This window comes from Aythya ferina (genome assembly GCF_964211825.1).
Source record: "Aythya ferina genome assembly, chromosome: 11".
NCBI classification, from domain to species: Eukaryota; Metazoa; Chordata; class Aves; order Anseriformes; family Anatidae; genus Aythya; species Aythya ferina.
The window spans coordinates 16801054-16829000 of record NC_140307.1 but is presented as its reverse complement, the minus strand read 5'-3'; the positions used below and the strand labels follow the sequence as shown (position 1 = coordinate 16829000).

Here is a 27947-nt window from a genome sequence, read left to right as displayed (position 1 = left end):
ACCTTCCACTACCTGAACTAACGAGCACCCTCTGCTGTCAGAACAAAAACGGTGCCACAGGGAAGAGCAAGACTGCCTGGGAGCTCACAAAGTCCTGCAGCAGGTTACACACACTTCTGTCACACAGACACGCAGGCACATTTGAATTAGTTTTGAAAACATGCAGGTTCAAAGTATTTTTATTACCCTTTACAAGAAACAAATAGAAATTCTAAAAAGTATTTCAAGAATTAGACCATTTGCCCCAAGGATGTCACAATTTTCTGAGGCTTTGTCTAACTACTATCCATACTGACTGCACCGGTGGGCAAAACCTCATATAGCAGACAAGCCACAGCAGGTTTCAGTTATACATATACTGCAATAAAAGCAAATGCAATGTTAAATTCCCTTGAGACAAATGTTTAATTCTCCCTGAGGTTGTTTGTTTTCACACGCAATCAATTGCTTAAAACTTCTGCTTAAAAACAATACAAAAAACAAATCCACACACCACGTATCCAAACTGCCTGGCATAACATTACCAACAGATAGCCTTTAAACCCTAACAACCATGCCTTTACTTTATTCTGAGTCTTAAATGTTTCTGGTACAACGACATATTCCAATTAACTTTTGTTGTTATTCTGCTTTGAATGTCATGTCAAATGGATATAAAACACCTGATGAGACATTTGGGACTTTCATCACTAATTGAGGGTTCTTCCCAACTATGAAAGGACACTTACTTCTGTCCTCACTAACAAAGGATCCATGTCTGTGTACTTTTTGCAAAGGCATGATTTATGGAACGGATTTCTAAGCCTGAAGTCTGAAAAAAGCCAAAGCCAGGGATTTCTTTTTTTTTAAAAAAAAAAAAAAAAAAAAAAGAAAAAGAAAAAAAAAAAGAAAAGGTTATTAACTAAGCTAAATTAGAACAACAGCTTGATTAACCAAACAGAGTTGGCTTCAATTTACACCACTGTTCCCTTAGTTTTGATTTGACTTCACTTGAAGCAAAGATGTAGTTGATTGATTCATAGGAAAGATCCCACATCTGTGATCGAGTCAGATTAAATGTTTTTGCAACCAGCTCGTATTCTTGCGATAGATCTGTTGCAAATACGCCTTTATCATCGGTCTAGAGTTGAATTGAAACAAACAAACAAAAAGATCAAATTAGTTTTTCTACATCAAGAAGGGTTTTGCCCACACATTACAAACCTGCTTCGCCTTGGTATTTTGACACTGCCCTCCAGTTCTTTCAATCATTGGTTATTATTTCATATGTTATTTGCCCTATTTTCACTCAAAATCATTCAACATAATTAATACCCACGTAAGCACAAGCTTAAAAGCAAGTGTTGGACCAATATGTTTAAGTGAAGTCTATCAGTATATAAACAGTTCAGATGGTCACTGAGTATATTGCTGATCTTATTATTAAATTTTCCCTATATGGATCAATATTAAGAACTTCCATTTGTACTAGAAGCATTTCTCAAACAGAACATTATGACTTGCTGTAAGCAGATTATTTGCTGCCGCAACTCAAATTTTTAGTAAGCTCTGAGCCAGAAAAGGAGATATACTTCTCCAGTTTCACACCAGTTTTGCTCTTGGTATAAATGCATGGTTAAAATAAATAAAAAAAAAATAAATTACACAGAGCACTGCAGGGTGGCCCATGTTGTACCAGTATGCAAAATGGTGTTTCTCACAGGAAGGTACTGTCTGAGTTTTGATGTTTGACGTCATGCAAAGTTCTAAGGCAAAAAAAAGAAACAAGGATATATGTCAGAAGAAATTATAGGTTTTTGACACACTAATAGACTTGCTTCTATCCCTAAATGAAAATTAAAATTAACTATTGTTGTTATAGTTGTTGTTTCCTTTTCATTTGAAACATCATTTGCCACCACAAATACATCAAAAATGCAAGTGTCACCAGTATACTTGCACAGGTAATTCTCTCACATGCACTGCCACGTTAATTGTTTCCTAAGTCAAAGCTGATCAAAGACAAATCGGAATTACTTAGATCAGCAGTAAGCATGATATTTTGAAGTCCAGAGATTACCAAGTAATTTCTTAATGTTTTTTTCTTACCAATCGGTATATGATTCTGTCTAACAAGCGGCACTAATTCTTCTGCACCAGTTGTTGCAGAGTTGAGAAATGTTCCATGTCCAATTCTGTCAGGAGGCAGGCCCAGGAGAACTTTAGTCTCCTCTTCTTGATTTGGAATCTAGTGAGGATATATTTTACATTCTGTCAATGCAGCATAAAATAGCATATTAAATAACTACAACCGAGTCCAAGTTCTATTTTCAAAGCATATCTGATTTAAAGGAAAGTGTTAATCAGAGTAAACATATGCATTGCCACCCTCTAAAGAAAGAACAAGTGCATGAAAGTGACTCCCAAGGTTGAATTATAAAACAAAGAAGCCATCATCAAGCCTGTTGGAGTTTAAGAAGCGTTTGGACTGTGCACTTAGTCACATGGTCTGAATTTCTGGGTTGACCTGTGTGGTGCCCGGAGTTGGGCTCAATGATCCTTGTGGGTCCCTTCCAACTCGGCATATTCTATGGTTCTATAATTTTAAAAGGGTATATAGCAGAAAATCACTATTTGAAAATCTGAAGTACCTACATTTGGAGGCCTCAAACTGCATATATAGATATAAAGAGATGTGTGATAACATATATCATGTCTAATTTTCTGAAGAAATTAAAATGCTTTCAGTGTTTATCAGCCTCAGAGTAAATTTTAGCCACCGATTCACCACATTGTATGGAGAAGTTCAACTCCTTCTACTGATATACACAGAACAAACAGGAAAGTAAAATTTTACTCATAAAACTGCATGACTTTTACTGTACATGCCTTCTAATAAAATACTAGGAAAAGAACATGGAATCTCCTGGAGTATTTCTAATTTTCAAATTCACACCTGCCTCCACTCCACTAGGTATAACACAGTAAGAAACAGTTCTCATTCACAAATGATTGTTGAAGATTTGTTTTCTTTTGTCAAAAATGCCCCAAACTAGGGGGCACCAGTTTTTCATGAAAAGTTCAAAACCCACACAAGTTCATGTTAGCTTCATCACTTTTTTTTTTTTTAAATAGGAATAACAGAGAATTAAAATAGATAAAACTTTTACCTCTGAAAGATGTAATGCTAGCTTTAGACCTGCTTTTTTTGCTTCTAAGAGGGGTTCCAAAAAATCTTGACCACGTCCTGCCTTGAAGACAAAAACACATCATCATTCTACATCTTGTTCTACAGAACTCCTCTAGTTATATGATTTTAAAGCCTAGCAACGTGAAAAAAATAATTCAAATACAGCTACATGGAATTATTTTTGTTTTGTTGTTATTCCATTTTTGATTGCACCACATCAGATAACGTTCTGCTATATGGGCACAATTTAGTCCAATTGGCCAAACATCAGTAATTCAGATGATGCCCACCAGTGAGTGCTAAGTCAACTGTCTTCATTTTGACACTGGTTCCATAACTGCCACCTATAGCTATTTCATTTCAATTTGACAGCTATCCTCAAATTTATTTATTTTTTTTGCTTGTTTAATACCCAAAGAGCATATGTTGCATCTAAACAAAGTTTATACTAATTTCAACTTGAAATAGTATTTCATTTGCCTCAACACAGTCAATCTGCAGCTACAATTTACTAACAGACACTTGCCAGATAAATGCTGCTTTTCACTGGCTCTTTTTTCAGTGTTAAAATCTACAAATCCTTTGTTTAGGGATTCTTTCTCCCATACAGCAACAGGGATTAACCTGGTATCAGAACTATGAGCGAGTCAATCAAACTAGTAACAAACATATGACAAAAACTTAAAAGAACGAAGTATTTTTGGAACTGCTTGCTGTTACACAATATTAAATATTTATCTTTAAGGACAGATCAAAACAAAACAAAAACTTACAGTTGGATCACCACTGAGATCAAGTCCTACTACAACTCCATCAGTGGAAAGCAGGAATTCTTCAGCAAGCTTAACAGTCTGCTTAGCAACTGCTGGGCCACCTCTTCTGTTTATTGCTATTAATAATCTAGGAGATAAGCGTACATGTCCGGTAAAATACAAGTTAGAGTGTAAAGAGACCAACACATCTCATACCAATAAGAATGGCACTTCACTTCCTTCATGGTTGATTACAGAGAATATTTATACAGAAACTATTCATGAAGGCACCAAAGTGCAGAGGGATATCGATCAGATCAAGACATGACCCTGTGAAATGCAGCAGCCATGGTGAGAGGGAGGGCAGGGAACAACACATTGCTCTTTTGCAGCCTGCAGCATCAGGTGAACAACCTCTCAGAAAGGCACACAGGAAATATGAAAAATCTTCAGCTTACACAAATAAATCTGCTTGCTTGCTACTGAAAAAATAAGAGAGCCATGCAGATTCCTTGCCCATAAGCAACCACTGACATCTTCTAAAACCTTTCTGTTCATTTTAACTACCCCTCCTTTACTGCAGGTTGCTTGTGCAGCTAATCCAACAAAAATCTTGCAATGAACGTAGGCCCTGAAAAAGACTATTTAATGCAATTTCCTTCAAAAGCACGGCTCCTGAAAACATTTCAGAGAATGGACAGTGTTAGAACTGAAAAGTTGCATTCACTTTTATTCTCTATAAGTAAAAAGAAAGCTTTTTTTTTTTTTTTTTAAAAAAAAAAGAAAACACACAGGTTTCCATATCAATTATCTGTTTCCATTCCATTTTACAGGTGACTTTCTGTAAAAAAGCTTTTATTAGTCAAACTGTATGCTAATAAAAATTATATATACAGAAATCAATAAAATTTATCTAGTTTAGACACTATTTTCTTTTCTATACTGATTTGTAAACCTCTCTGCAAACCATGACCGAGTATCAGACTAAACAAAACCTTGAAACAGAGGCACTCCGTGTACTTTATTTACCTTACATCTATATCCAAGCCTTCTTCTTTACACTGCTTTATACCCTCAAGTATAGTTTCAACATACATCCTTTTGGTCATACCTACAAACACATGTACACATTTGGAATCAACATTTTTGAATTAATTTTATTATGCTGCAGATCCAACTCTCTAGTTTCAGTTTGCATCTTTTATTTTACTCCATAGTTTTCTAATTTACATAGTCCTAATTCAATTTCTAAACACAGTTTAACTTGGAACATATATTTGGATTAAGCCTCCTCCTAAGGATCTAGGAAAATAACTTATTATGAATCAGAATGTAGCAATAGGACTTCTCTTGTGCATTTCTGTTAAACTGTATACAAAAGAAAATAAAAGGTGGAGAAATAGAATAAAATATATTAGCTATTAAACATATTAGCACACTCAGATGTCACAGTGAAGTGAATAACCCAAATTCTTGGATAATGGAATTATAACCAACAAGTTTTCATCCCTGAAAATCTAATAGCGAAGTAACATGTTTTTACTTCACTAAATCTTTGCTTTCATATTTAAAATATTTTTTCTTGAACCAACTGAATTTGACTTGCCTTGTTAATAGCAGAATCTTAACTAAGTCTTATAGTACTTCAGATTTAAAAATTAAAAGCTAGAACAGACTATACCTGTGGAGTTTTCTTCTCTAGGAGTGCTCCTTAATTCCAGATACTTGACACCATCATTAGCAAATTCTTTAATAACATCTTTAGTTATCTGAGTAAGAAACAGTGTATTCAACATGGTGAAAGTAACCTTTATAATTGTTTATATTCTCTTTAACAACAGAAGGACCTACTTATCTTTTGGTGTGAAACACTTACAAAAGTTCAGGCCCCATGTGTTTCCAGCACTCTCTGTCCCTGAAAATACTACACATGATAGGTAGCTTCGGTTCCCTCACAGACACTAGAGAGAGTTATAACAAATGAGAATTTTCATGTCTGAACAAGAACACTCCTCAGCTGGCACACTCCTAACCCCTCTCACAGCTACTGCATCTTTCTCAAAGTTTAACAGGCTGCCTAGAATTCCTTTTACAGGAGGAAAAAAGAAGACACTACACCACTTTTTTCTCTGTTGTGATCCCACAACCACTCTTTCTGTCAATATTGCAATCCATGGTAAACATCCTAGTTACGTAGTCTTGGTATATAACAAGCCAAAGAAGATGAAGGAAAGTATGGTAAATCAAAGCTTTGTTAATGATGAGCAGACATCACATTTTTACGACACTAGCTGTCTAACCATCTGAGTGGTAATAATGACCACCATACTGGAAGCTCACTGCTTTTAAAAAATATCAAACTGAAAGGTTATACACAATCCTGCATTTCAAAACTAATGTGTCTTACACTAGTAAATTTGACTTCCAATTGAAGGCAACAATGTTGACACTGTTACTTGGAATCCATTGTTGTTAAACCAAACCATTTTGACTTCGCATATTGCTTGTTTGAAGCTAAGTTTTAATTAGCTTACCAGTAAAATATCTTCAGCCCTAGTGGTAATCTGATAGATGATCTGAAACATCTGAAAACATCTAAAATAAAAAGTTAAAAAATAAACATTGAATAGAAAAATGAGTATTCATAGAAAAAAAAAAATACACCTATATCTTGAAAACATACTCAGTGTTCAGTTAACCAACTTGTAGCTTAAATTACATGTTGAATTTTCCTTCAAAGGACGATCAAGACAATCTTAAGAGCAATTTTTGATTGTAGAAGGTAACAGTACTTTAGCAAGAGAAAGTACTGACATGAGATTTACATTTTGTTCACAAATGTGTTTGTAAAAAGTGATCTAAAGTCACCTCTTAGATAGATACAACCAGAAAAAAATTGAACAGATCTTACCGTAATACGACTCCAATACATATTTTCTGCAGTCAGTATACAAGGCCATACAGTTCTGTTTTCAACTGAATTAAAAGACACTTGGTAAACGTTCATCTCTTACACACACATATCTACTCACTCATCTAAGGTTCTTTTCTTCCCTTTGTCGATCATAGTCATTCCATTCTGGATCTGAAGGTATGGTTTCTGGGCCATGAGTTTCTTCATTGTGGCAGAACTGATACAGCCATTCAAATGCGCATGAAGTTCCTAGGCGGGGAAATACATTATGGATTTGTTTCTTTTAAGTGAAAAGGATGGCTTCTACACCTTGTTTGCGTTAGGGTTCTTGTATCTTACATTACTGTTTCACTCCAAGTTGGAAAATAACAATTATCTCCACGTTTGGCTAACAACTGCTTCCTCTCACTTTCACGTGCACAAATACAACTAGGACTGTCATATTGTCACTCGGAGGGCTGTTGTTAGCACTGATCTCACCAGGTGCACAGCTAGCTTAGGAAAGAGCTCTCCAGCTAACTGGAGCTAATCTGCTCAACTATTATTTTTTTTTCTCAATATTTTGAAGCCTTAACTCATGCCAGAAATCCAGCAAGATGCGGTCTCAACCCATTAATGGCACCTGGACTAATTGCCCTCCACTGCCCAAGACTGATTTCTGCCTGACTTTCTCTTGTCAGCCTGACTGACGGATCCAAACCCCATACCCTCAACTGCATCCCTCACTTGTTCTCTGCTCCTCCTCATGGTCTCTGGGCACCTGATGTACGGCACAGTTCCCCAGTGCCCTCCCAACTTGTTCCAAACCCATCTGCCCCATTACACACACCCACCCGGCATCCTGCCCTTCTCAGGGGGGTAAGAACTTGGTGAAACGTTTCCCCAAGGTTTGGAATGGCAAGCATGTCGAAAACCTAACTCTTTCAAGTTTCAATTCTGGCTTTTTCAAGATATGACATTTCAGCTGGCTGAAGGCAGGCACCGAGCGGTTCAGCCCCGGCGCAGCCCCAGCAGCGCCCTGACGGGGAGGCGCGGCTGCGGCCGATAGCGGGGCGCCCCCGGCGCTGAGGCCTTATCGCCCCAGAAGGAACCGGCGAAACTCGGAGGGCGTGAGGGAAGGAAAGGCTCTCGGGGCCCGGGGCAGCAGGGAAGGGCTGCCCGGTGAGGGACCCCACCCGCCGCCCCCCGGGGCCCGGCGCTCACCACTTTGGGCAGCTCGCGGTAGAAGCGCAGCTCCCGCTCCCGCTCCCGCTCCCCGGCGGCCGCCATGGCAGCGCGGTGCCCGGGGGCGGTGTCAGGGCGGCCGCCCGCCCCCGGCAGGAGGCGAGTCCCCAAGAACGAGGCGGAGGCGAGGAGCCGCGGCGGCCGCACTTTATTCCCCACACAAGCGACAAGAGGCGGCGAAGGGCCGGGAGCACCCCACAGCCCCGGCCCTGCCCCTGGTACCGGGCGCCCCCAGCGCGGCGCTAGGGGCCCGAACTGCAGTACATGGTTATATCCCCCCCCCCCCCTTAATTGTTTTTGTAATTAACTTGCAGGTTTGCTAGCACAAGGATAACAGTACCTTTCGCTCAAGCCCAACCTAAATACAGTCATCTTGACATAATCCTAAAAGGTATCTTAATTAGTTCATATTTAGATCTTAGTGCAATCTAATCCTATAGCCCCACAGTCTTCAGTCAACAAGTCACTAAGCCAATGTCTTGCTATGCCCCAAAACAGAGATGAAGATCACAAAACATGGTGCTCTACAGACTGCTAGAGAACCTTAGGCAAATAAATTATCCTTCCACAAATACAAAAAAATATATATATATTACTGACATGTTTAAGGAAGTCAAACTCAGAGATACAACATGAAGTAAACAACTCGATATCCAAGGTAGCTTACATCTGTTTTGATGCTTGACAGACCATCCAAGCTCAATAGTGCAGAATCCAGGTAGCTGTTCAATTTTTTTCATAGAAAAATAACATGTCCATAAAAGAAAGGAAATGAATGTCAGCTTAGTGATCCACTCTTTTATTTTACCTTAGTAAAGGCAAACTAAGTACAGATACTGTACGTTAAAATATATGCACATAAAAAGAACAGCTGTTCTTTGTTCTAACTCAACGGCACAAATTCCTACGTTCTTCTCCTTGGAGCCTTTTCCCAGCAATTACTCCTCTCTGAAACACGCTGCATCTACATTTAAATGTAAAGAGAACCATCTGCAGGTCCCACATAGCCCACACCAATGAGTAGCACATCAATGAGCGTCCATATTCCGAGTCCACCAAAGCTGAAGAGTTTTCCCAGACCTTCCCGCCACTGGCCCAAATAGAAACGATCGGCTCCAAATCCACCAAGGGTGATGCTATAGGAACGAAAACAGGGTTTAATGATTTTTAGCTGAACTCAATTTTTGTGATACACTTTTTTCTCTGTACTTTTTTCTGTTGCACCTTTCTGATCAGCCTGCAAACTGATTATAGTTTCATTTTACATCGTGCAAGAAACTTATTTTTTTTGTAGAAAAAGAGATGAGTCACTGAATAAGCTTTTGGATAAAAAAGCATTCTTAGCCAATTACTATTATCCAGAGACTTAAGTTTGTCATTCATGACAAGCAATAAAAACCAAAATTCTCAAACAAAAATCTGTCTCTCTACTTTTCTAACCTGGCAGAAACTTAAAAAACAAACAAACAAGCTATAGAAACACAGAACCAAACGGTGCACTTGGCCCCATGCAGTATTCATGCAGCTTTTAATTTCTCCAGCTGGTGGTAGAGTTAACAGCTGTTGCTATAAAGGAAAGTGTGTTAGATCACATTCTTAATCAGACAATATCTTTGTCTTGGGAAATACACGCTCTTACTACCTAATTTATCATTTCTGAAGTACTAAAACTTAATGAAAAAGGTAGTATGACCAAAGAACTTCATTTACTTTCAAATCATTATTGTAGTGCTCTAATGCAAAAATCACCTAAACAGCTTATTTCAAAACTGCTACACTGGTCTCTTCCCTAATAATTTAAAAATGCAACAATCTTCCCTTTTAAAGCATTTCTAGCTGTAACACTTTGTAAAGAAGTCTTAAGTGTAATTACATTAACAAATGTAATATTACAAAGGGGTGGAAACATCTGAAGTGTACAGAATTTTCTGAGCATTTATACTTCATTTGACACCATACAGAATAAAAGAACACACTACTCAGAGAAAAAGAATCATTTGTGAAGCCTAAGAAGCATTTGCACTTGCACTGGAGAAAGTACATTTGATCCAGAAACAGGGTAAAAAAAATGTTTTCTTTCAAGCTCTACTTACTTAAGACAGCATCTCTTGTAAATGAAATCTACTGGTATCATATGCCTCCAAACCCTAAACCAGACTATATTATGTATGGGGTACTCAGTACACCATTAAAAACACCCACTGAGCAGAAAAGCAGACTGAAGATTTTATACACAGTATGTTTATAACAATACACATTTAAACTTTTAAGTTCTCTAAAAGTTCTTTTGTACCTTAGTGCCAAGGCAGTAGACCACTTATAACCTCCAGTCCAGTTGCAATAGAGCATCTTTGGAAAGACTCGATTACCTAAACATTAGAAAACATTCAAACCTTAATGCAACATACAGAGATCACATAATGAGCAAGAACATGACATGCGAAGCAAAAGCTTACTGTATTTTTCTAACAGGAGCCTAAAAGGGTTGACACTAATTGAAACAAGCACTGTTAAAAATGCCTATACTCCACAGTCCTCTGTTCATCAATCTTTCTCTCACACCAGAGAACATGCAAGATAATTGAACAAATAAACAGGAAACATTTAACTACCTGGGGGAAATCAGCATGACATTTTTAATTGTCCTGCTGAGACACTTGAAATGGCTTCTATTAATGTTGTCCAAATTAGTTTGATTCATAGAAGTGGACAAAAATAAAATAGACCTATTTTCTCTCACATGAAGGTATACAATCAGTCATAAAAAACAACGTTTACAATTAGGTGTCACTTTTAAAAGGAAGAATTAAAATGTAACCATAGAAAAAATAGACCAAGCTACTGTAACTGCTATAAACAACCACTGTGTTGACCTGCTATAAAAATGTTAAAACATTTTAGAAAACAAACTTTACAAAATCTTCTTTAGCCTGCCTTACCTAAACAATGAATGTGATCCAGCACCGTACAAGTGGCATTGTATCGCTGTCGTGGACAAGAAACCGTCATGCAGTTTGTAGAATTGGTACATACATAATCTGTTGTTGCAAGCTGCCAGCAAAACTGGCACGTCATGTTAATTGTAAAGTTCTCCTGCTCATGGTTATTCTGATCCTACAGAAGGACAATATTATCACTTCATTAATAATACAAAAAGGTCAGCATTCAATATCAAATGGCATTTCATAGACAGACATTTTGGGCAAAATGGCAGTTACTCGCTCTTTACTACCTCCATGTTCCACAGAAAATCAACATGAGAAAGCTGACAAAGAGGTATTCAGCACAGTTTTAGTATTATTGCTTCCTCTAATCTAACCAAAGCTGCAGACAAATAGCTTGTTCTCACTTGCTCTGTCTCATCCTCAAGATCAGTTTGTACCTTTGATTTAGCCTCCGCATTCTCAAAACAGTTCAGTTTTTATTGGTCAGTAAGCTCATTTTACTGTCATGTGGCTGCATAGCAAAAACATCCAATGCAAGAAACACAACCCAGAGAAGGGGAGATCTGCCTCTCCACCAGCAGCCTGTAGTTGAATCAGATTAAATGTATTTCAAAACTATGAACCTGCCTATGTAAGAATCCCGCAACCCCTTTAAAAAATAATAATTTTTTAAGAGGTATTTACATGTATGACAACTTGCCACACTTGAATTAAATTACTGAAAATTGTGTTTAAAGGTAATAGGTTACTTACAACACAATGAACATGTGGCTTGACTTTGCAATCAAAAGTGGCTGGCTTCCCATACACACAAGAATAGTTTGTGTTACACGTCATACAGTCTGGTGGCAATCTACTGCAAAGTCCATTACTAGGACAATTACTCACATAAGATGGAATTTCTGTACTTTCTGAAAGGTAAAATACATTAATAAAATTAAAAAAAAAAAAAAAATATATAGTCTACATACACACACGCATATACGCACTGACACTGTGCACAAGGTTTTCCTTACGATACAGTGAACAGAATCCAAGTTATCCACGGAACACAGCAGAGCAACCTGCAAGGATCTTGAGAAGCTCTATGCAGCACAGCGCAGCAACACCGTACGATACAATACCAGAATGGTGCTTAACATGGGTTAACACAGAGTGCCTTTCAGCCTGTAATCCTCAGCAGAAATAATCAGTTTTGGCATAGAAACAGGTCCCTTTGGTTCAGGACTAAACTAACAGCTTGCTCTTTTTATGTGTTCATACAATCACCTCTTAATTTGTTATCTGGCTGAAACACTGTTACCTAGATGTGCTCTTCAATGGTTTACAAAAACTGTAGTTACATTGGATGAGGAACAGTAACAACTTCTTGCAGAATGTGCAAGTCTTTCAAGAACTTCTACCATCCAAAGTGAATGCAGAACGCACGAACCACAGTGACAGTGTAACTGTTCATATAAAATATTATAGGTAGAAAATGGTCAATCTAATTATATCATCCGAATTAGTTGTTAATGACATTTAAAAGTAATTCTTGATGTGTTAACACTACAATGTCTTTAATTCATGTGAAACCGTGCACAGGTTTCTCAGGCAGAATCCAAGGACTTCAGTACTGGACTCCAGACTCAGAGGAAGAAGGCCCACAGAAGGAAATAAATAAATAAATAAATAAAAATAAAAAGCAATATCATAACATTGTACCTGTCGTCTTAAAATTGGGAGTATTTGTACTTGTTGAAGTAAGACTCTTTGCAAATGTAGATTGAGGCTGTGAATGCTTTGTGGTCATCAAAGATCCTGCTAAAAAAAAATAAATAAATGATATTTTTAGAATGACATCCGTCAGAAACAGTTTGATTTCAGCACACAGGTTCCGTAACACAATGCAAAACATAAGGATAATGACAACACGTAAGAATACGGTTTCCTATTTTACAGCTCACAGGACATTCACGTTCAGACGAGCACTGGAGCCGATTCTCCCCCTTGGCCGAGCCGCGTTCTTTCAGCCCAGCCCAGCCCCATCCCCCGGCACCGCACACACTGCACACACCGCCCAGCGCCTGCCTCACGCTGCCCTGAGGCGCACCGAGCCTGCCCTGGCGCAGTACCGGGGAACGAAGCCTTCTCCCCCTCACCCCTCACGGCAGGTACCGCCGCCCTGCCCCGCTGCCCCCCGCTTCCCCCCCGGTTCCCCCTGGGAGGCCACCGCACCCTCCCCGGCTCGCCCCGGGGGCAAGGCGGTGCCGAGTCCAGGCTCACCGCGGCCGGCGAGGCCGTAGAGCTGCGCCACCAAGAGCGCCAGGCCGCCGAGCCGCCGCAGGGCGCGCACCGCCGGCGCCGCCATCTTGTCTGCGCCGCCTCCCCTCTCGGCCCGGCCCTGCCCGCCGCGGGGCGGGGACGGGGCGAGGCCGAGGCGGGAGCGGCGGCGGCTGAGGGGGCAGCGAGGCCGCCCGAGAGCCCCCCCGGCACCGCCGCTGTGAGGGGGATGAGCTCGGAGGGGCAGCGGGGCGCTGGGGGGCTGTGCCCGACCGTGGTACGACACTGGAGCAAATGGCACAGGGAGGGGGCAGCACCGCAGGCAGCCGCAGTGGACCGTGGCCTCAAAGTAGCAGCCCGGCCTCGGAGCCTGGGAAAGGGGTCAAAGAAATATCACAGGAAGAAGCTGCTGACCAAAAGTGGGCCCGCAGGACCAAAAATAAATAAATAAATAACAAAGATTTCACTCAGTCTGTTACCAGATCCACCATCTCCCCTTCTCAGAGGGCAGGGGAAGGGCATTAAAAAAAATAAAACAGAAGCTTCTTTTTTTACTAACCCTTCTTTCAGTACTATACTCGTCCCAAATTTTATTCATCAAGATCCTGATTATGAGACTGCCCCTCTTTCCCCTCCCTTTGCCTATCTGTGCTTTTCTCTCCCCCCCGTCACCCTACAGAACACGGATTTATCACCCCCTTTAAGTTACAACCTTCAGTGACCTCTGCCACTGCTGCAGTGCCTCTGAAAGCTGAGATGCCTATCATATAAATAAACCTGTGCTAAGAAGGCTTTTACTTAAAAAAAAAAAAAAAAAAAAAAAAAAAAAAAAAAAACAAACAGAAAATCACTTTAAAAACGAAAGAAAAAAGGTTTTAATTCTAGACTTTAAACACATCTTACTTTATGTATGGTAAACAAAACCTGAGATTTTACACCCAAAAATATATTGTTAAAAACAGTACCCCACATTATGGAGTTGAACCAAAAGCTTTCCCAGCACTTCTTCAATTTTTTTTTCTTAAAGTTGGTGATAATCAGTTGGCAAAAATTGACTCAGAAGACTAACACCATACCAAAAATAGGCCCATTGAACATAAGTCTGCACAAGTGGCAGGCAAAAGGGAAACAGTAGATTTGTATCTGTAAGACATCTGTGTATCAAACTACCTTCTGTTTCATTTCAGTGATATGGGAATCATTAACTGCAGTTGTATACTTCCCATCACTGAGCAACACTGAGCAAGATCTCAGCCTTGTTGCTAAGAAAGGGCATATAAAAGTGAAAAAAATCATGGTTAAAACTCAGTTCTAAAAAAAAGACTCCATTGGTTGCACCACTAACTTTAAGTCATTTATAAGCATAAACAATTAAGTCAGATAAATATAATCAATTTATATTTCATCATACTTAAAATGGAAACAATGAACATTATGTCACCCATACCTTTTTAGTACTCAGTATCCCAAGCAAGCACAGCAATAAATTACATACAAAGGTTTTCTGAAGGTGAATTTAGTGGTTTTTTTTTTTTTCTTTCTTGTTTTTAAGGAGCCAAACCAACAGCAAACACAGGCAAAAATAAAGCACTTTGCACACACAGATAGAGTGGTTAATTCAACTTCATTCTTGGCAATCACATTTATAGCAAACAGCCCACCAGTTCATTCAGTGCCTTCTTTCACTGAGATTTTCAACAGAGATGCAGAGATTTTCAGCAGAGAAGCTATTTTCCTCCTACTCCAAAAATACATATTTGACATAATTTGGAGTTAGAAAAAAAGTGAAACCCAAGGGTGAAGCTTTGGATTTCAGGCCACATCAGTTAGGCAACTGCTATGTGACTGAGGTAGTTCAGCAGCAGTAGCAGCAGCCAGTACATTTCCCTGCCTCCTGTTGCTTGAATTAGTGCACCTCTGATTCATTTACACAGTCAAATCAACATATTTTAACAGAAGTGTAAGACTTCTTTAAGAAAAACCTCTGCAACTAGCTCAAATTGGAATCCCACAGCATTGTTAAGAATTACCAGTTGCATTTATACTCTCATGCTATTTTTCAAGCACCAACATTGCTACGTTTCCTTGTTTTGTGCACCCATTAGCTGCAAATTCTTTCAGATGAGCATTACTGCTGCAAAGGAGGAAAGCAACACTATTTCACATGGGCAGCTAATATATATATATTTTCCTAACAGCAACGTTAGAATTCTTCTTCTGCATTTGGAATATGTGAGTTCTTGAATTTCTTGAGTTTTTCAATAGCAGAAGATACCGAAATTTCTCCATGAACCTTGTTGTCTCTTGTTCTCACATTGACAGCATTATTTGCTTTCTCCTTTTCTCCAACCACTGCAAAACACATTAAAAACAATATTAAACTGACAATTTACTTTACAAAGTAAAGTCTAAGCAAACTCTATACTCAACATTAAAACTTAAATGATATTCAGAAACATAAGATACTGAAGTTACCTAAGATAAAGTTATATTGAGCCAGCTGTGCATTTCTAATTTTCTTGTTTAACGTGCAGCTCTGATCTAGATCCACATCTGACATAAATCCTGCTTCAAAAAACTCACTGCACACCTAAAAAAAATAAAATTACTTTAACATTAGTGTATATTCTACAACATGATCTTGTACATACTCTAATCCTTCCAATAAATCACAGAAGTGCATAATTTTGCTGTTATGAACAGTTGTTTTAATGAAGTCAATTACATTTTTTGAAGAAAACTGCACACACCCTTAAGGGCGTGACAAGACCTCAAGGCTTAACCATTCCTTGTTAGAAGAAATACAATATAATACCCATATCAAACATCTGCTAATCTCCTCAGGTAGTTACACTGCTGAATGCCAAAAATGTATACTGAGTCACAGAAAGAAGAAAAGGAGAAAGGTGAAGGAAGAAAACTACTTATGCTTGCACTAAAAGAAAAAGGGGGAGGAGGGGCAAGTAGAAAATAACTCTGCTCAAATGTAATGTAGTCGAGAGTATAGACACTAGGAATCTATCTACATTAAGCAGATATTTTGTTATAGAACTATTTGTTAGAATGTAAAGAATGTAGCACAGAGTATTTTTTCCCATAACTAGTTATGAATTATGTAACAGTAACAGAACTCCAAATATTTAGTTATATTTCCCTTTCTCAGGTTGAAGCAAGTTTTAGAGGGTACAGAAAAATTCACCCCCAAATGACTTCCATATTATTAAAGCATTCACTCTTTGTTCTAGGACAGCTATTTAAGGAGCTATTAAAATTGCTTGCTACAAAAGGCTCTACTCTCACCTGCCGTGCATACTCCTCAGAAGCAGGTCCCACAGGCACAACCATGACCTGCCGTGGAGACAGCCAGAACGGCCTAGCAAGCATGACAAAAAAATATCAATGTCTATTTTACATTTTCATTCATATCCACAGAAATGTTCCCCAATATTACTTTTCTTATTTCATCAAAATATTTATTCAAGTTAAGGATGTTGTATAAAGTTACCTTCATAATTGCCAATTCATATCAAATAGCAAATAAATTGATTCCAGTGAAATGACATAGGCAGAACTTTGACCTTCTGTTCACTTTTTGATTTCACAATTTTAAACAAAATTCCAAATTTTCACATAATTTTCACTTTTATTTTTTATATAAGTTTATAGTGCTAGGTGGACAGTCTCTGTGTTTGAAAGTGAGAATTCACTCTTCCTTAATCATTTGATCCATTAATGAAGAGAGAGCTTTAGAGCTAAATCAAGATGAAGTAGAACAACTTACTAATGAAATAATTCCTTGGCATATCTAGGCTAATTTATGCCTGTATAAGTAACTACCTTACATATACTTAGCATTTTCCCAGTACAACAGTATGGCTTCTGAGGACAAAGGAACAAGTAAAATGCAAAACCAAACATGTGCAATTGCAATTGTTATCTCATAAAACTGAATTTCTAACCATGAGCTATTAATAGAACAATACACAATTCTGACCATAAAATTAGACTTCTTTTCTTGTTACCTTCCCTAATTTTGAGAAAACCTGAGGGAAATCGTTCTGCATTATTATAATTTATGGGACATTAGGGAGGATCTAAATTTTCTAGCAATGCTGTTAAACATTTCTTAGAACTGCATTTGTGCCACATACCATTTCCCTCCATAATTTTCTGCTAGAATAGCTATCATCCTCTCCACAGATCCCAGAATAGCTCTGTGAATGATCACTGGTCTTTTCTTATCGTCGCCATCTTTACTGAAAAAGAATAAGCAAAATTCAAAAACATACTTCTCTTAGATCATGCACACACAATCCTAATTCTTTTGATTCTACTACTCATGGAAAAAGAAAGCTATTGATTTATACTATGCAAAACTTGCCATTTTCATTAATAACATACTTCAAGTGACCTAGGCTTCTAAAGGAATACTCAATAATCACAGTGACTTAAATAATCATGCCTGTAGCTACTGGCATGGGTTACTAAGTTTTAAAAGAAGACACAATTACTAGGCCGAAAGTGAGTACTGAGCCATACGATCAGTTGTCTTGATAACTGGTAGACAAGACAGATCATCAAATTTTCCTAAAACCAATGGCATTTACAATTAAAGTGAGCTATCGTTACACCACTATACTGTGAAAAAACGTTCAAGTTCATGATTTAGTCCTCTCACAGATGTTTCCCCTAATAAACCACACAGGGTACTTAGATGCAGACAATTAGGTTGAAGATAAGTAGCTTAACCACTCACCCAACATAAGTAAGATTAAATCGAATGGGTAGTTGGAAGTCAAGCTGGATAGTAGCGCATTGATGGTATCTGCCAATAGCATCTTTAATTTTAATATCAATCTGTGAAACAAATTAACACAGTTACCTGATGCAGTTTGTCTACGTGTTGTCTGTATTCTTGTCCATCCCCCAGAGTCATATTAAAATACTGATTCACTAACCTTAGGACCATAAAATGCTCCGTCTCCTGGATTCAACGTCCACGGTGCTGCAAAGTTATTCAAGCTGTTTTGAAGTTGCTAATCATAAAAATGAAAGATTTATTAAACAAACAAACAAAACAAATAACACCACACTGCCTACATGTTTTATAGTTTTCCAACATGCATTTCTATTAAGTACAATATTCAGCATCTGATTTATACCAATTCATTGTCCAACACGAAAACTTAAATATCTACTTCTATCCACTTTTGCAAACGTTAATATTAAATGATGTTTTGTTTTTGTTTTTTAAAGTATTAATTACCTTTTCAGCATGATCCCAAATCTCTAAATCTCCTAGATATTTTTCTGGTCTTGTTGAAAGATGCAGTTGAAAGGTAAAGCCAAAGACAGCATAAACTGACTTCAGGAAATCAAGACAGCCCTTAATTTCCTCTTCAATCTTAAATGTAAGCAAAATAAAGTAGTTCAAAATTAAAATGCAGAAAAAAACTTTTATTTACATTTATGTACATTAATATATAATTGGATTTGCTGAATTCTGCATAATCAGAGTAAGAAGCTACTGAATAAAAATGATCACATATGAAAATTATATCCTACAAACCAAATCAAAGTAAGAGAAAACTGAGGTACTTCGGTTTGAAAGCAGGCACAGGGAAGTATTATTTTTGTTAGGCTCAGGCTTCCAGAGACAAATTGTATGATCTGGGATTTCACTGAGAATTAAATACTTATTCAACAATTTATTGAACAATTGCCATACTATGACAAGTAAAACATGATCAGCAGCTGTTTTGTTTTTGGAAGCAGGGCGGAAGGTGAGGGAAGGAGAAGATTTTACATTTTGTGTTTTTATTTGCCCAATATATATTTCTCAAGGGAAAAAAAAAATATTATATATATATATATATATATATATATATAAGATTAAGAAGGAAACACCTAAACCTAACAAAAATATCAAATGCAGCATTATGTTATAAAACAGAAATGATTCAACTGGAGTGAAAATACTTAGGGAGTCTTTGGTGAATTTAGGAGATACTTTGGGGATTTTTACTCTTTTATGTCTATCTCTGTTGGAGAGGTGGGATAACTTGTTTGTTTTGTTTTTACCTGCTCTATTGTGCAAAAGATGTGAGCATCATCTTGTTGGAAGCGCCTTACACGAGTCAAGCCACTTAAAGTCCCAGAGAGTTCATTTCGATGAAGAACTCCAAAATCTGCAAGTCTAAGAGGCATTTCCCTCCATGACCGTGGGCGATGGGCAAACATCAAGCTAGAAGGAACACAACAGAGCCTTGCTTTTACCTTTCTTAAAGAAGACTTAAGACAATGCAGAAACTAATGATCAATATATATAGTATTTGCACTTTTTAGCATTTATTCATTCAGGTTATCCTCATCAAAAAAGACAGGCAAATGGAGAAAGCAAGGTACTTTGAAAGTCTTGCTAAAGACCACCTAGAAAAAAAAGTGAGAATAAAATCACAACTTGTTCATCTATACCTGCTTTTGACACACTATATCCCATGTCTCTCTCTAACCAACATAATTTTTATTTGCTACTGGTACAGACTAGTATTATCACACACACACTTAGCTCATTTCGTATAGACCTTCCTACAATAATTTTATTTGGTGACACTGTCAGGGAGCTCTCTGGACTTCCTAGTTGCTTAGTAATCTACTGCATACACAGGTAACAACATGTATTGATGCTCCATTTGATTTCCCCTCAGCCCCACAAGGGATAAACCCAGTGAAGTAAGAAGGTTTTCAAATCAAAGTACTAACCAATGTCCTGGACAGTTCATCGGTTTAAGGGCAAAAGTTTCCTTCTCTATCTCAAAAGAGAACATATTTTCACTGTAGTGCTGCCAGTGCCCAGAAGCTTCCCAGAGTTTACTGTTGAAGATATTTGGAGATACAACTTCAGTAAAATTACGCCTACGATATTCCTCCTATAAAACAAATAAAACATTTAAAAGATGATACAGCTTTCTACAAGCAAAAAGTAGATTAAAGAAATCAGGCATATTTTTTAACTGTTTTTTTTTAGATGGCTGTTTACTGGAGAAGTAAATGACTACTGCACATGTAGGTTTCACACATCTGGAAAAAGCACATTAGGAAATGCTTTCCTATGTCCTGTTTCTGAAAAATGTTTGAGCTGTAAAATCTTAGGGAAAATCTGGCGTATGTTTACATACATAGATGCGTCTCTTTCCGAGGACAGCTCAGTGTTAGGAACAGCTTATCACTTAAGATGAACAATCAGCATTTAACTTGTTTGAAATTAAAACTGTATATACTTACTCGTATGAAATCTGTGAGTGTGTTATAAAGAAAGGCACCCCTGGGGAGGAAAAAGCAGCTTCCAGGACTCAAGTCATGAAAGAAGAAGAGTTCTTGGTCCTATGTGAAAACAAAACAGAGTTCTGTAACACTTTAGATATATCTCCAGTAGTTAACTGCAGAAAATGACTATTTCACACACCGAGACTTTATTCACAAAAATGAAAGATTACAGCAGCAAGATGATTTCTAGTAGTTTACAAACCCTCAGCAACAGAAATAAACAGTGTACCTTTCCAATTTTCCTATGATCCCGGTTTTTAGCTTCTTCTTGGAATTTTTCCCATTCCTTCATCATTTTATTATCAGGGAAAGATATTCCATAAATTCTCTGCAGTGTTTCCATGTCAGCTTTTCCTTCCCAATACGTAGAGGAATTCTGATGGACAAAACCCATCATTTAAGATATGCAATATATTATCTCAGCAAGAGGAAGAATAAACACTAATGCACTCAAATGCTATGCTTTTTAACTTGGGAAGAGAATTATATGCAGTCAACCAGCAGATATTTATATTAGAGATACTTCCAATGCCTTTTAGTCAGCATACCTAATGCAGAAAGCATGAACAAGAGTCACTGGTCAGATCATACTCATTCTACTTAGATATCATATTTTAACTAGCATCATGTCATGTTTTATTATCTCACATTTTATCTTCTAAAAAAAATGACACAAAAGCCAGCACTTATGTTCAAAACATAATCCAAAAGGGGAATATGAACGACAAAATGAAAATAACTCTCTCACAGTTACATCCTAGCTGTCTGACAGTCCAACACCAAACCCCTGTAACTCATAAGTTCCATAGACTTGAGTTAGAAAGCCAGCAGCAGCAAATATGATGAATGTTCCCAGGAGGTCCGTCTAACAACACTACCGAAATTAGCATTTGCAAGTAATTGAAACTACATACTTCCTGCCAGCACTGCCATTTTTAAACAGCAGCACTTAACAGCCTGCCAGTGCCCACTTTGCCTCCTGTACCTGAAAGACTCCATCTTACAAGGTCAAAATACTATTCATTTAATTTTATATTGATTTTATTTTATATTGATTTATCATGAAAATATGATGGTGCTGAAGATACTAACAGCCATAAAGCACTGCCACGTTAGCTTTGCCACATTTTCAGATTAAGCAAAGAAAACAATACAAAAGGACATTGGCATAATCACTTCAGGAAAAATATATAAATAAATCAACTGACCAAATTACTGTAGTTAAGATCTTAAACATGACTAATTGAAACTTACCTTAAATATTTTAAGGGCCTTAATTTTTCCAGTGTGTCTCACATGTGGACCCCTGCAGAGATCGATCAGTGGACCACATCTATACATCAAAAGAATTTGTTTATTTCAAAACAGTCCAACGTTTGAAAATGCAGTCACTAATGACATCCAGTGATTCAATTTCAGTGGTAACTTATTTTAATCTTTTTATTGCTAAGGCAAGCAGTGAGAGGCAGATTTGCTATTTGCCCACCAGTGGGGACCTGATCTGTTCTAGCAGAGAAGGAAACTATTTAAATTTATGTAAATAAGAATATTATTTGTAAAGTCCTAATTATGCAAGTATAGAAATTGAAAAAGAGAAAACAATTTATTCTCCTCTCAATTTAAATGCAATATACTTAACAGTATAATTTTTTTCTAATACCTTTTTAATTTATTTTGTTTACCTGTATACTGTGGTAGTTGGTGTGTTCACCTTCTCATTAAGTATACGACACTTAAACTTGTTATACTGTGTGGGGAAACATAAGAAGTCAGAACAACATTATAACAGCTACTAGAGCTCTATTCTAAAATTATGTATTAATAAAGCAAACACATCAGTAAAAGACCATCACAACTAAAAAGTCGCCTAATCACATACATATATGCAAACATTCAACATCCTTTCAGAAGAGTTATTAAAAAAGGGCAAAGAGACCAAATATCTTAATTGCCCTGACAGCATGTTACACATGGGAATTAGCACCTGAACAACTCAAAGCACTTCTGAGAGTCAGTTAAAACACAGTACAGTGAGACTGGTAATATTCACCCTACAAAAATGGAGGACTATGTACCAAAGCTTTCTTTTGATTCATCTCTGCAAGATAACCAGAATGAACGTACTCCTTTTGAGTATAAATCACTCTACAATCTCATTGAGCTTAACGTGTGTTTTTTTTTTTTTTTCCAACAATAAATTGTTTTATTATTGCTTGAAAACCTCCTGAACACTTGAGAAGAATAGGAGAAGGGCAAAAGAATGCTACAGTTTTAATTTGTTTCACCAGAGAGATAGTATTCTGATGAGTTAGTCAAATGCAGTATTTATAAAAGTTACATTTTAAAATATCGTTGTACCAGAATCACAGCTACTCCGAACATTTACCTTAAACATGTCTAATAGGATCTCCTTTTTGACTTCCAGCCTTTCAAAAGCCTGTTTCTCTTTTATGATGTTTTTACAGCGGTTCTCTAGTGCTGGGAATTCAGTACTGGATACACCTCTAAACAAACAGAGGAAGGCAAAACAAATACAAGTTAATTATTTTGATATCCTCATCATACAAGTGACCACTTTCCAGTGGTCTCATTTGAAAAACTGGGGGTATGTTGTCATTCGCCACAATATTGTCTTAGCTTCTTATAATTAACTGTACTTTTAGACACTAGCCTCCAAAACACAAACAGTATCACCCTGAACTATCTCACTGAAATCAACCCAAAATAGTCTTTGACTTGTTTAAATGTCTGGAAGACCATTTAGGTTCAAGTATATATGATTTAAGGGAAGAAAAAAAAGGCTAAGCCCTACTGGAAGAGCTAGTTTATCAGCTGATGCAGATTTAGCATTCTCCCTGACTACAGGGAGATAAACCAGGAAAAAACAGAATTGTAAAGCTGCACACAGGGATTAGACAAGCAGTAAACACCAATATGAGATACGTGCATATGTGCCATTTCTACAAGTGCCTATGTCACATTTAAACCAAAATCACATGGTTCTTCAAGGAAGCTGTCTCTCATGAGCTTGAGGAAGTTTTACTCACACACTCTACATGTTTTTCACGGAGCACTCAACAACTGCAAGTCTTAAGGAGCAGGTGTCTGAACACTGCTCTTGAATTTAAATATATACACAAACATACAGATCTGTACACTGTCTCTCCCTCTATACACCACACACCCCTGTACCAAGAAAAGGGCTAACCTGTCTGTTTTAAATCATATTAGAAACATGTGGTTTTACTTTTAATATGCAGAAACATTATGGAGTAAAAAAACCAACAACAACAACTTTAGTACAGAGCTTCAATACTGAGTGTTAAAGTTCTTAGCGATTTTTTACCTATCTTCAATGTACATGTCATAGTAAAATCCATTCTCGATTGGTGGTCCGTAGCACAAGCAGCCCCCATAATAACCTTCCATGGCCTCTCCAAGAATATGAGCGCTTGAATGCCAATAAACCTGCAAATAAAATCAGATGATCATGGGGTCATTGGCACTATATTGTTAAATACAAAAACCAAAACAGAAGCATGGCTGCAGACAGGAAAAACACTGGAATCAATTCTATTTAAATTCTGTGAGAATTACACTAATTTTCTGTTCTCATTTTTAACTATGCTAAATGTTTATTAGACATTTATTAGTGCAATAATTTCTACTTCAACCATACACTGGCAGCTGTTGCATTAAAACCCCATCTTATTTCAGGCTGAAACATGATTATACCTCTATACAACTCAGTCACTGTACTAAATGTATTTTGTTCATTTACAAGTTATTTTCTGGTCAGTTAAGCCTATGCAGTATTAACCACATCCAAAGCAATATAGCCAATTAAGTTGCTGCTGTTTACATACAATGTATTTATTGACAAGACTGTAAACCACATTATGTGTAATGTCAAAAGATGGGAGTCAAAAACTCCATAGATCAGTAACTGTCTTATGCTCTAACTCCCTGCGACTTCAGAGCACTTAATAGCCTTAAAGACTCATAAAATGCCTTGAGTAAACTTAATCATATGAATAATTTTTTGATAAAATAAAGTCTAATTATAGTGCATTAAGATAAGTACAGGGTAGCATCTGAAACCCACAAAAAATCCTGGGCATGTCACTAAGCATATTTGTAATTTAATTGACCAAGATACACCTACTTAAGTTTCTAATTAACACTGACAAATCATGGAGGTATACATTTCATTTACGACTCAAATGGGATATTGGACAATTTTTAGAAAACTCTCAGACAACCTCAATGTTGCCTTCAGTGTCTGATCTTCAAAAACACTCAAACCAGAGAATGCGCATCTCTAACTATTTCAAGTTAGCAGACAGATCTAGATATTATGTACAAAATCTGAATCTCAGTTGAGAAATAACCTATTTATGTACAAGAGAAAAGAAACGAACAGTAAGATTTGTTTTGCCTACAGATTACAAGTAATTTATATTTAATCATCTTTATCAAATCATGGCAAACATGACTTCAATAGTTTTTTGGATATTTTTAATTCAAGATTTAAAAACCATAACACTGCAAACAATTTCAAGTCACTAACTGTTTTTCACTTGATTAAAAGAGTAAGTGTTTACAATGTTTACATACAGCTTGTGCTTCTTCATTATCAAACATCAGCAGCTCCAGAGTACAATCTCCCTCCAGTGGACGATCCAGGTCCCACAGTTCACCATTCACTTTGGCTATGACTGCATTTGAAGCCAACCCTTGACTAAGGAACACAAATGAGGACAAAATGTTTAGATTCAAATTTGCAAAAACGGTTATGCTTCTAAACCTTACAAGACCCCACCCAAGTCTTGAAGCACCTAAATGTCTAGAATTTTTTTTTATTTTTTATTTTTAACATATTGCTACTCTTAAAGCATAAACATGTCAAGACTTGAGATTTCGTTCAACTATTTTCAGTGCTGGAGATATACTCTGAAGTTTCTGCAGTTAGCCAGTAACTCACAAACCTTTACACATCTCTTAATTTCTAGCAGTCTCACTAATTGTCGTGTTTCTCACACCAAAAGCACAACTCATTCAACCCGCAAGTTACCTGATTCCTACAGCTAATTGGTATGGTGTGGTTTTCCATGATTCCCCTTCCACCGTCTTTCCATCTGTCAAAATAATTTTGATGGGTTTGCTCTGGTTGGCTGCTCTGTAAGCTAGCAAAGCATCATGTTCTTTCTTCAGTGTTTCATAAAGCTTCAGTCTGTCTTCTATGAAGCTTGGCTCATGCTGTAGTTATAACAAATAAATGAAATCACATACAGCAGTCAAAAATTACTTGCTAGAGAAATTGAACAAAGCGGTCCACAGTCCCAATAAATTCTTAGAGGTTCCAGCTGAGACCAGAATTCAATGTACTAGAATTTACACAAACATGCAGCAAAGCGTTTGTAAGTAACTATACAGAGGATAGTCACATCCAGCTTGCTGTTTTATAGCGACTTTCCAATATTCCAATGCACCTTCATCCATCTGGGCCTAAATGGCCTTCTTTATAAGCTTGACCTCAAAGGGAAGCCCATATTCCTGCACGAGTTTTTTCTGGTTGACAACACGGGAAGTTTGGGTCATTCCAACGAGACCTCACTTGTGCCAGTCCTTGCAGAGCATCAACTCCAAGTAACTTGGGATAGTTCAGGGGAAGTTTCCATTAATGTAATAAACATTTCACACATTTCACAATTAATCTAGCATAAAGTGAATTAAGATCTATCAAACTACAGCTACTGCTGCCAACATCCTCTTTCAGTCAGTCACTGTGCACACTGTTTAACAATTTGAGAAACGCCGCTCTCTTTAGGAAGCACGGGATCCTGACCTTTTTTTCCCAGAAGCCCACATACTGTTGTTACATAAAAAGTAGAGATCTAGGGATGCACGATGAGGTTTGAAGGTAATACATTTGTTTTCAATACACAAGCTGTAGAAAGACTTCTTCCCAAAACCTGGGATTTCAAAATACAGCAAAATATTTCAGATTTCAACCTCTTACCTGAACCTAGCCAAATACTCCTCCTTTAATTATGAAATATTATTTAATAATAATAATAATAATAATAATAATAATAATAATAATCCACTTACATCACTCCTGCATCCACTGACTTCATTTTCCTTCTCCTCTTCCTCTTTATTTTGATTCAGTGCAACAGGCGGACTTCCACTGGAGACTTTCTAAAAACAATAACATTGAGTAAATCACTGTGCTTTTGAGCCTTTCCGGAGCAATCCCTGAAGCACAACAACCCCGGTGCGCCCAGCAGCAGGCCCCAAAGCCCCTTCCAGCCCGCGAGGGGCCCTGCCCGAGCACTCGGGGATGCCACTTGGAGCACACCACGAAGGCTGCGACCCCCTGAGGGGCTGGGCGCTGAGGGGCCGCCCTCCAACACCCCGTTCTCACCATTCCTCCCTCACCCTTCACCCTCCACCCCCGGTGCTCCCGGCCCGGCCCGGCCCGGCGCACCCCGAGCGCTACCTCGCCGCCAGCCGGGAGCTCCGCCGGCGCTGCCCTGGCCAGCTCGGCCGCCAGGCTGCGGCGCAGGTGGAGCAGGCGGTACCGCAGCTTCTCGTTCTCGGCCCTCAGCCGCTCCACCTCGGGGCTGCAACCGGCGGCCGAGCGCGGCACCCCCGGCTCCTTCAGGCGGCCGACCTCCGCCGCCAGCCAGCGCAGCTCCTGCTCCTGCCGCCACAGCCGCCGCGCCGCCGCCTCGGCCGCCGCCATCTTGCGCGGCGGGACCCGGCTGCTGCCGCCTCCCCGCCCCGCAACGCCCCACACGGGCGGGCCCGGCCCGGCCCCCGGAGCTGCCCTGAGGTGGTCAAATAAAATAACCGGTGCCAGAGGTTATTGCGGGGGGATGCTTCCTGTTTAAGGCCAATTCTGGTGAACGTTCTATGAGCGTTGTTTTTGGCGTGTACAGTGTCAGAATAAATTAGGCGGTCTGAAGCAAGCAGCATCCTTACCTAAGCTGCAAAACCTGGGACCTTGGCACCAAGGTGAATCATCTGAAGAGCCTTGAGTCCTGTGTGGCTGGGACTGAGGGCTTGGACAGACTGTGCATCTCCTGCGTGTTCAGTCAGGCTCGCGGCTTCGTTTACATGTCATCGCAGTTAAATCCCTCAGTTCACTGACCCTGGGAAAAACAACAGTTGTTCACCACAAATCTTCTATTTCACAGTGGATTTCCACGTATCTTTTTGTTCCAATTACTCATTTGTCACCTTCAATTTCTCTGGTTTTCTCCCTTAACTGTACTTCATTCCCATTTCTCTCTTTTCAGTTTCTCAACACATACTTTCACACTTCGGTCATTATATGGTAACCAGAT

At 38.3% G+C, this 27947-nt stretch overlaps 3 protein-coding genes across 5 annotated transcripts; all 3 read right to left on the bottom strand.

The window, feature by feature from the left end:
• Window positions 1-146: 146 nt before the first annotated feature.
• MAPDA (N6-Methyl-AMP deaminase) lies at window positions 147-8147 on the bottom strand. Of its 2 annotated transcripts, none has more exons than XM_084532850.1 (10): window positions 8039-8147; window positions 6954-7084; window positions 6456-6516; window positions 5603-5690; window positions 4951-5032; window positions 3943-4069; window positions 3150-3230; window positions 2089-2227; window positions 1645-1745; window positions 147-1120 (listed from the first exon to the last, which is right to left on the bottom strand). In XM_084532850.1, the coding sequence occupies exons 1-10, from the start codon at window positions 8102-8104 to the stop codon at window positions 929-931; spliced, it is 1068 nt and encodes a 355-aa protein (XP_084388976.1). In that variant the 5' UTR covers window positions 8105-8147; the 3' UTR covers window positions 147-928. The 2 variants fall into 2 exon arrangements, with proteins under 2 accessions (XP_084388976.1, XP_084388977.1); XM_084532851.1 differs by having other exon boundaries at window positions 6833-7084; window positions 8039-8128.
• A 690-nt stretch (window positions 8148-8837) lies between these two features.
• TM2D3 (TM2 domain containing 3) lies at window positions 8838-13428 on the bottom strand. Of its 2 annotated transcripts, none has more exons than XM_084532853.1 (6): window positions 13270-13428; window positions 12709-12807; window positions 11758-11915; window positions 10999-11173; window positions 10353-10428; window positions 8838-9195 (listed from the first exon to the last, which is right to left on the bottom strand). In XM_084532853.1, the coding sequence occupies exons 1-6, from the start codon at window positions 13352-13354 to the stop codon at window positions 9030-9032; spliced, it is 759 nt and encodes a 252-aa protein (XP_084388979.1). In that variant the 5' UTR covers window positions 13355-13428; the 3' UTR covers window positions 8838-9029. The 2 variants fall into 2 exon arrangements, with proteins under 2 accessions (XP_084388979.1, XP_084388978.1); XM_084532852.1 differs by having other exon boundaries at window positions 12709-12804; window positions 13270-13390.
• Window positions 13429-14871: 1443 nt separating this feature from the next.
• Window positions 14872-27369, bottom strand: LOC311443021 (threonine--tRNA ligase 1, cytoplasmic-like). The gene is made up of 19 exons (XM_084532845.1): window positions 27098-27369; window positions 26707-26796; window positions 25667-25851; window positions 25210-25333; window positions 23939-24060; window positions 22979-23096; window positions 22275-22339; window positions 21847-21925; window positions 20822-20968; window positions 20551-20649; window positions 20029-20195; window positions 19348-19510; window positions 18533-18670; window positions 18225-18302; window positions 18023-18123; window positions 17418-17522; window positions 16567-16639; window positions 15742-15856; window positions 14872-15618 (listed from the first exon to the last, which is right to left on the bottom strand). Exons 1-19 carry the CDS (start codon window positions 27341-27343, stop codon window positions 15470-15472), a joined length of 2364 nt encoding a protein of 787 aa, XP_084388971.1. The 5' UTR covers window positions 27344-27369; the 3' UTR covers window positions 14872-15469.
• Window positions 27370-27947: the final 578 nt, after the last annotated feature.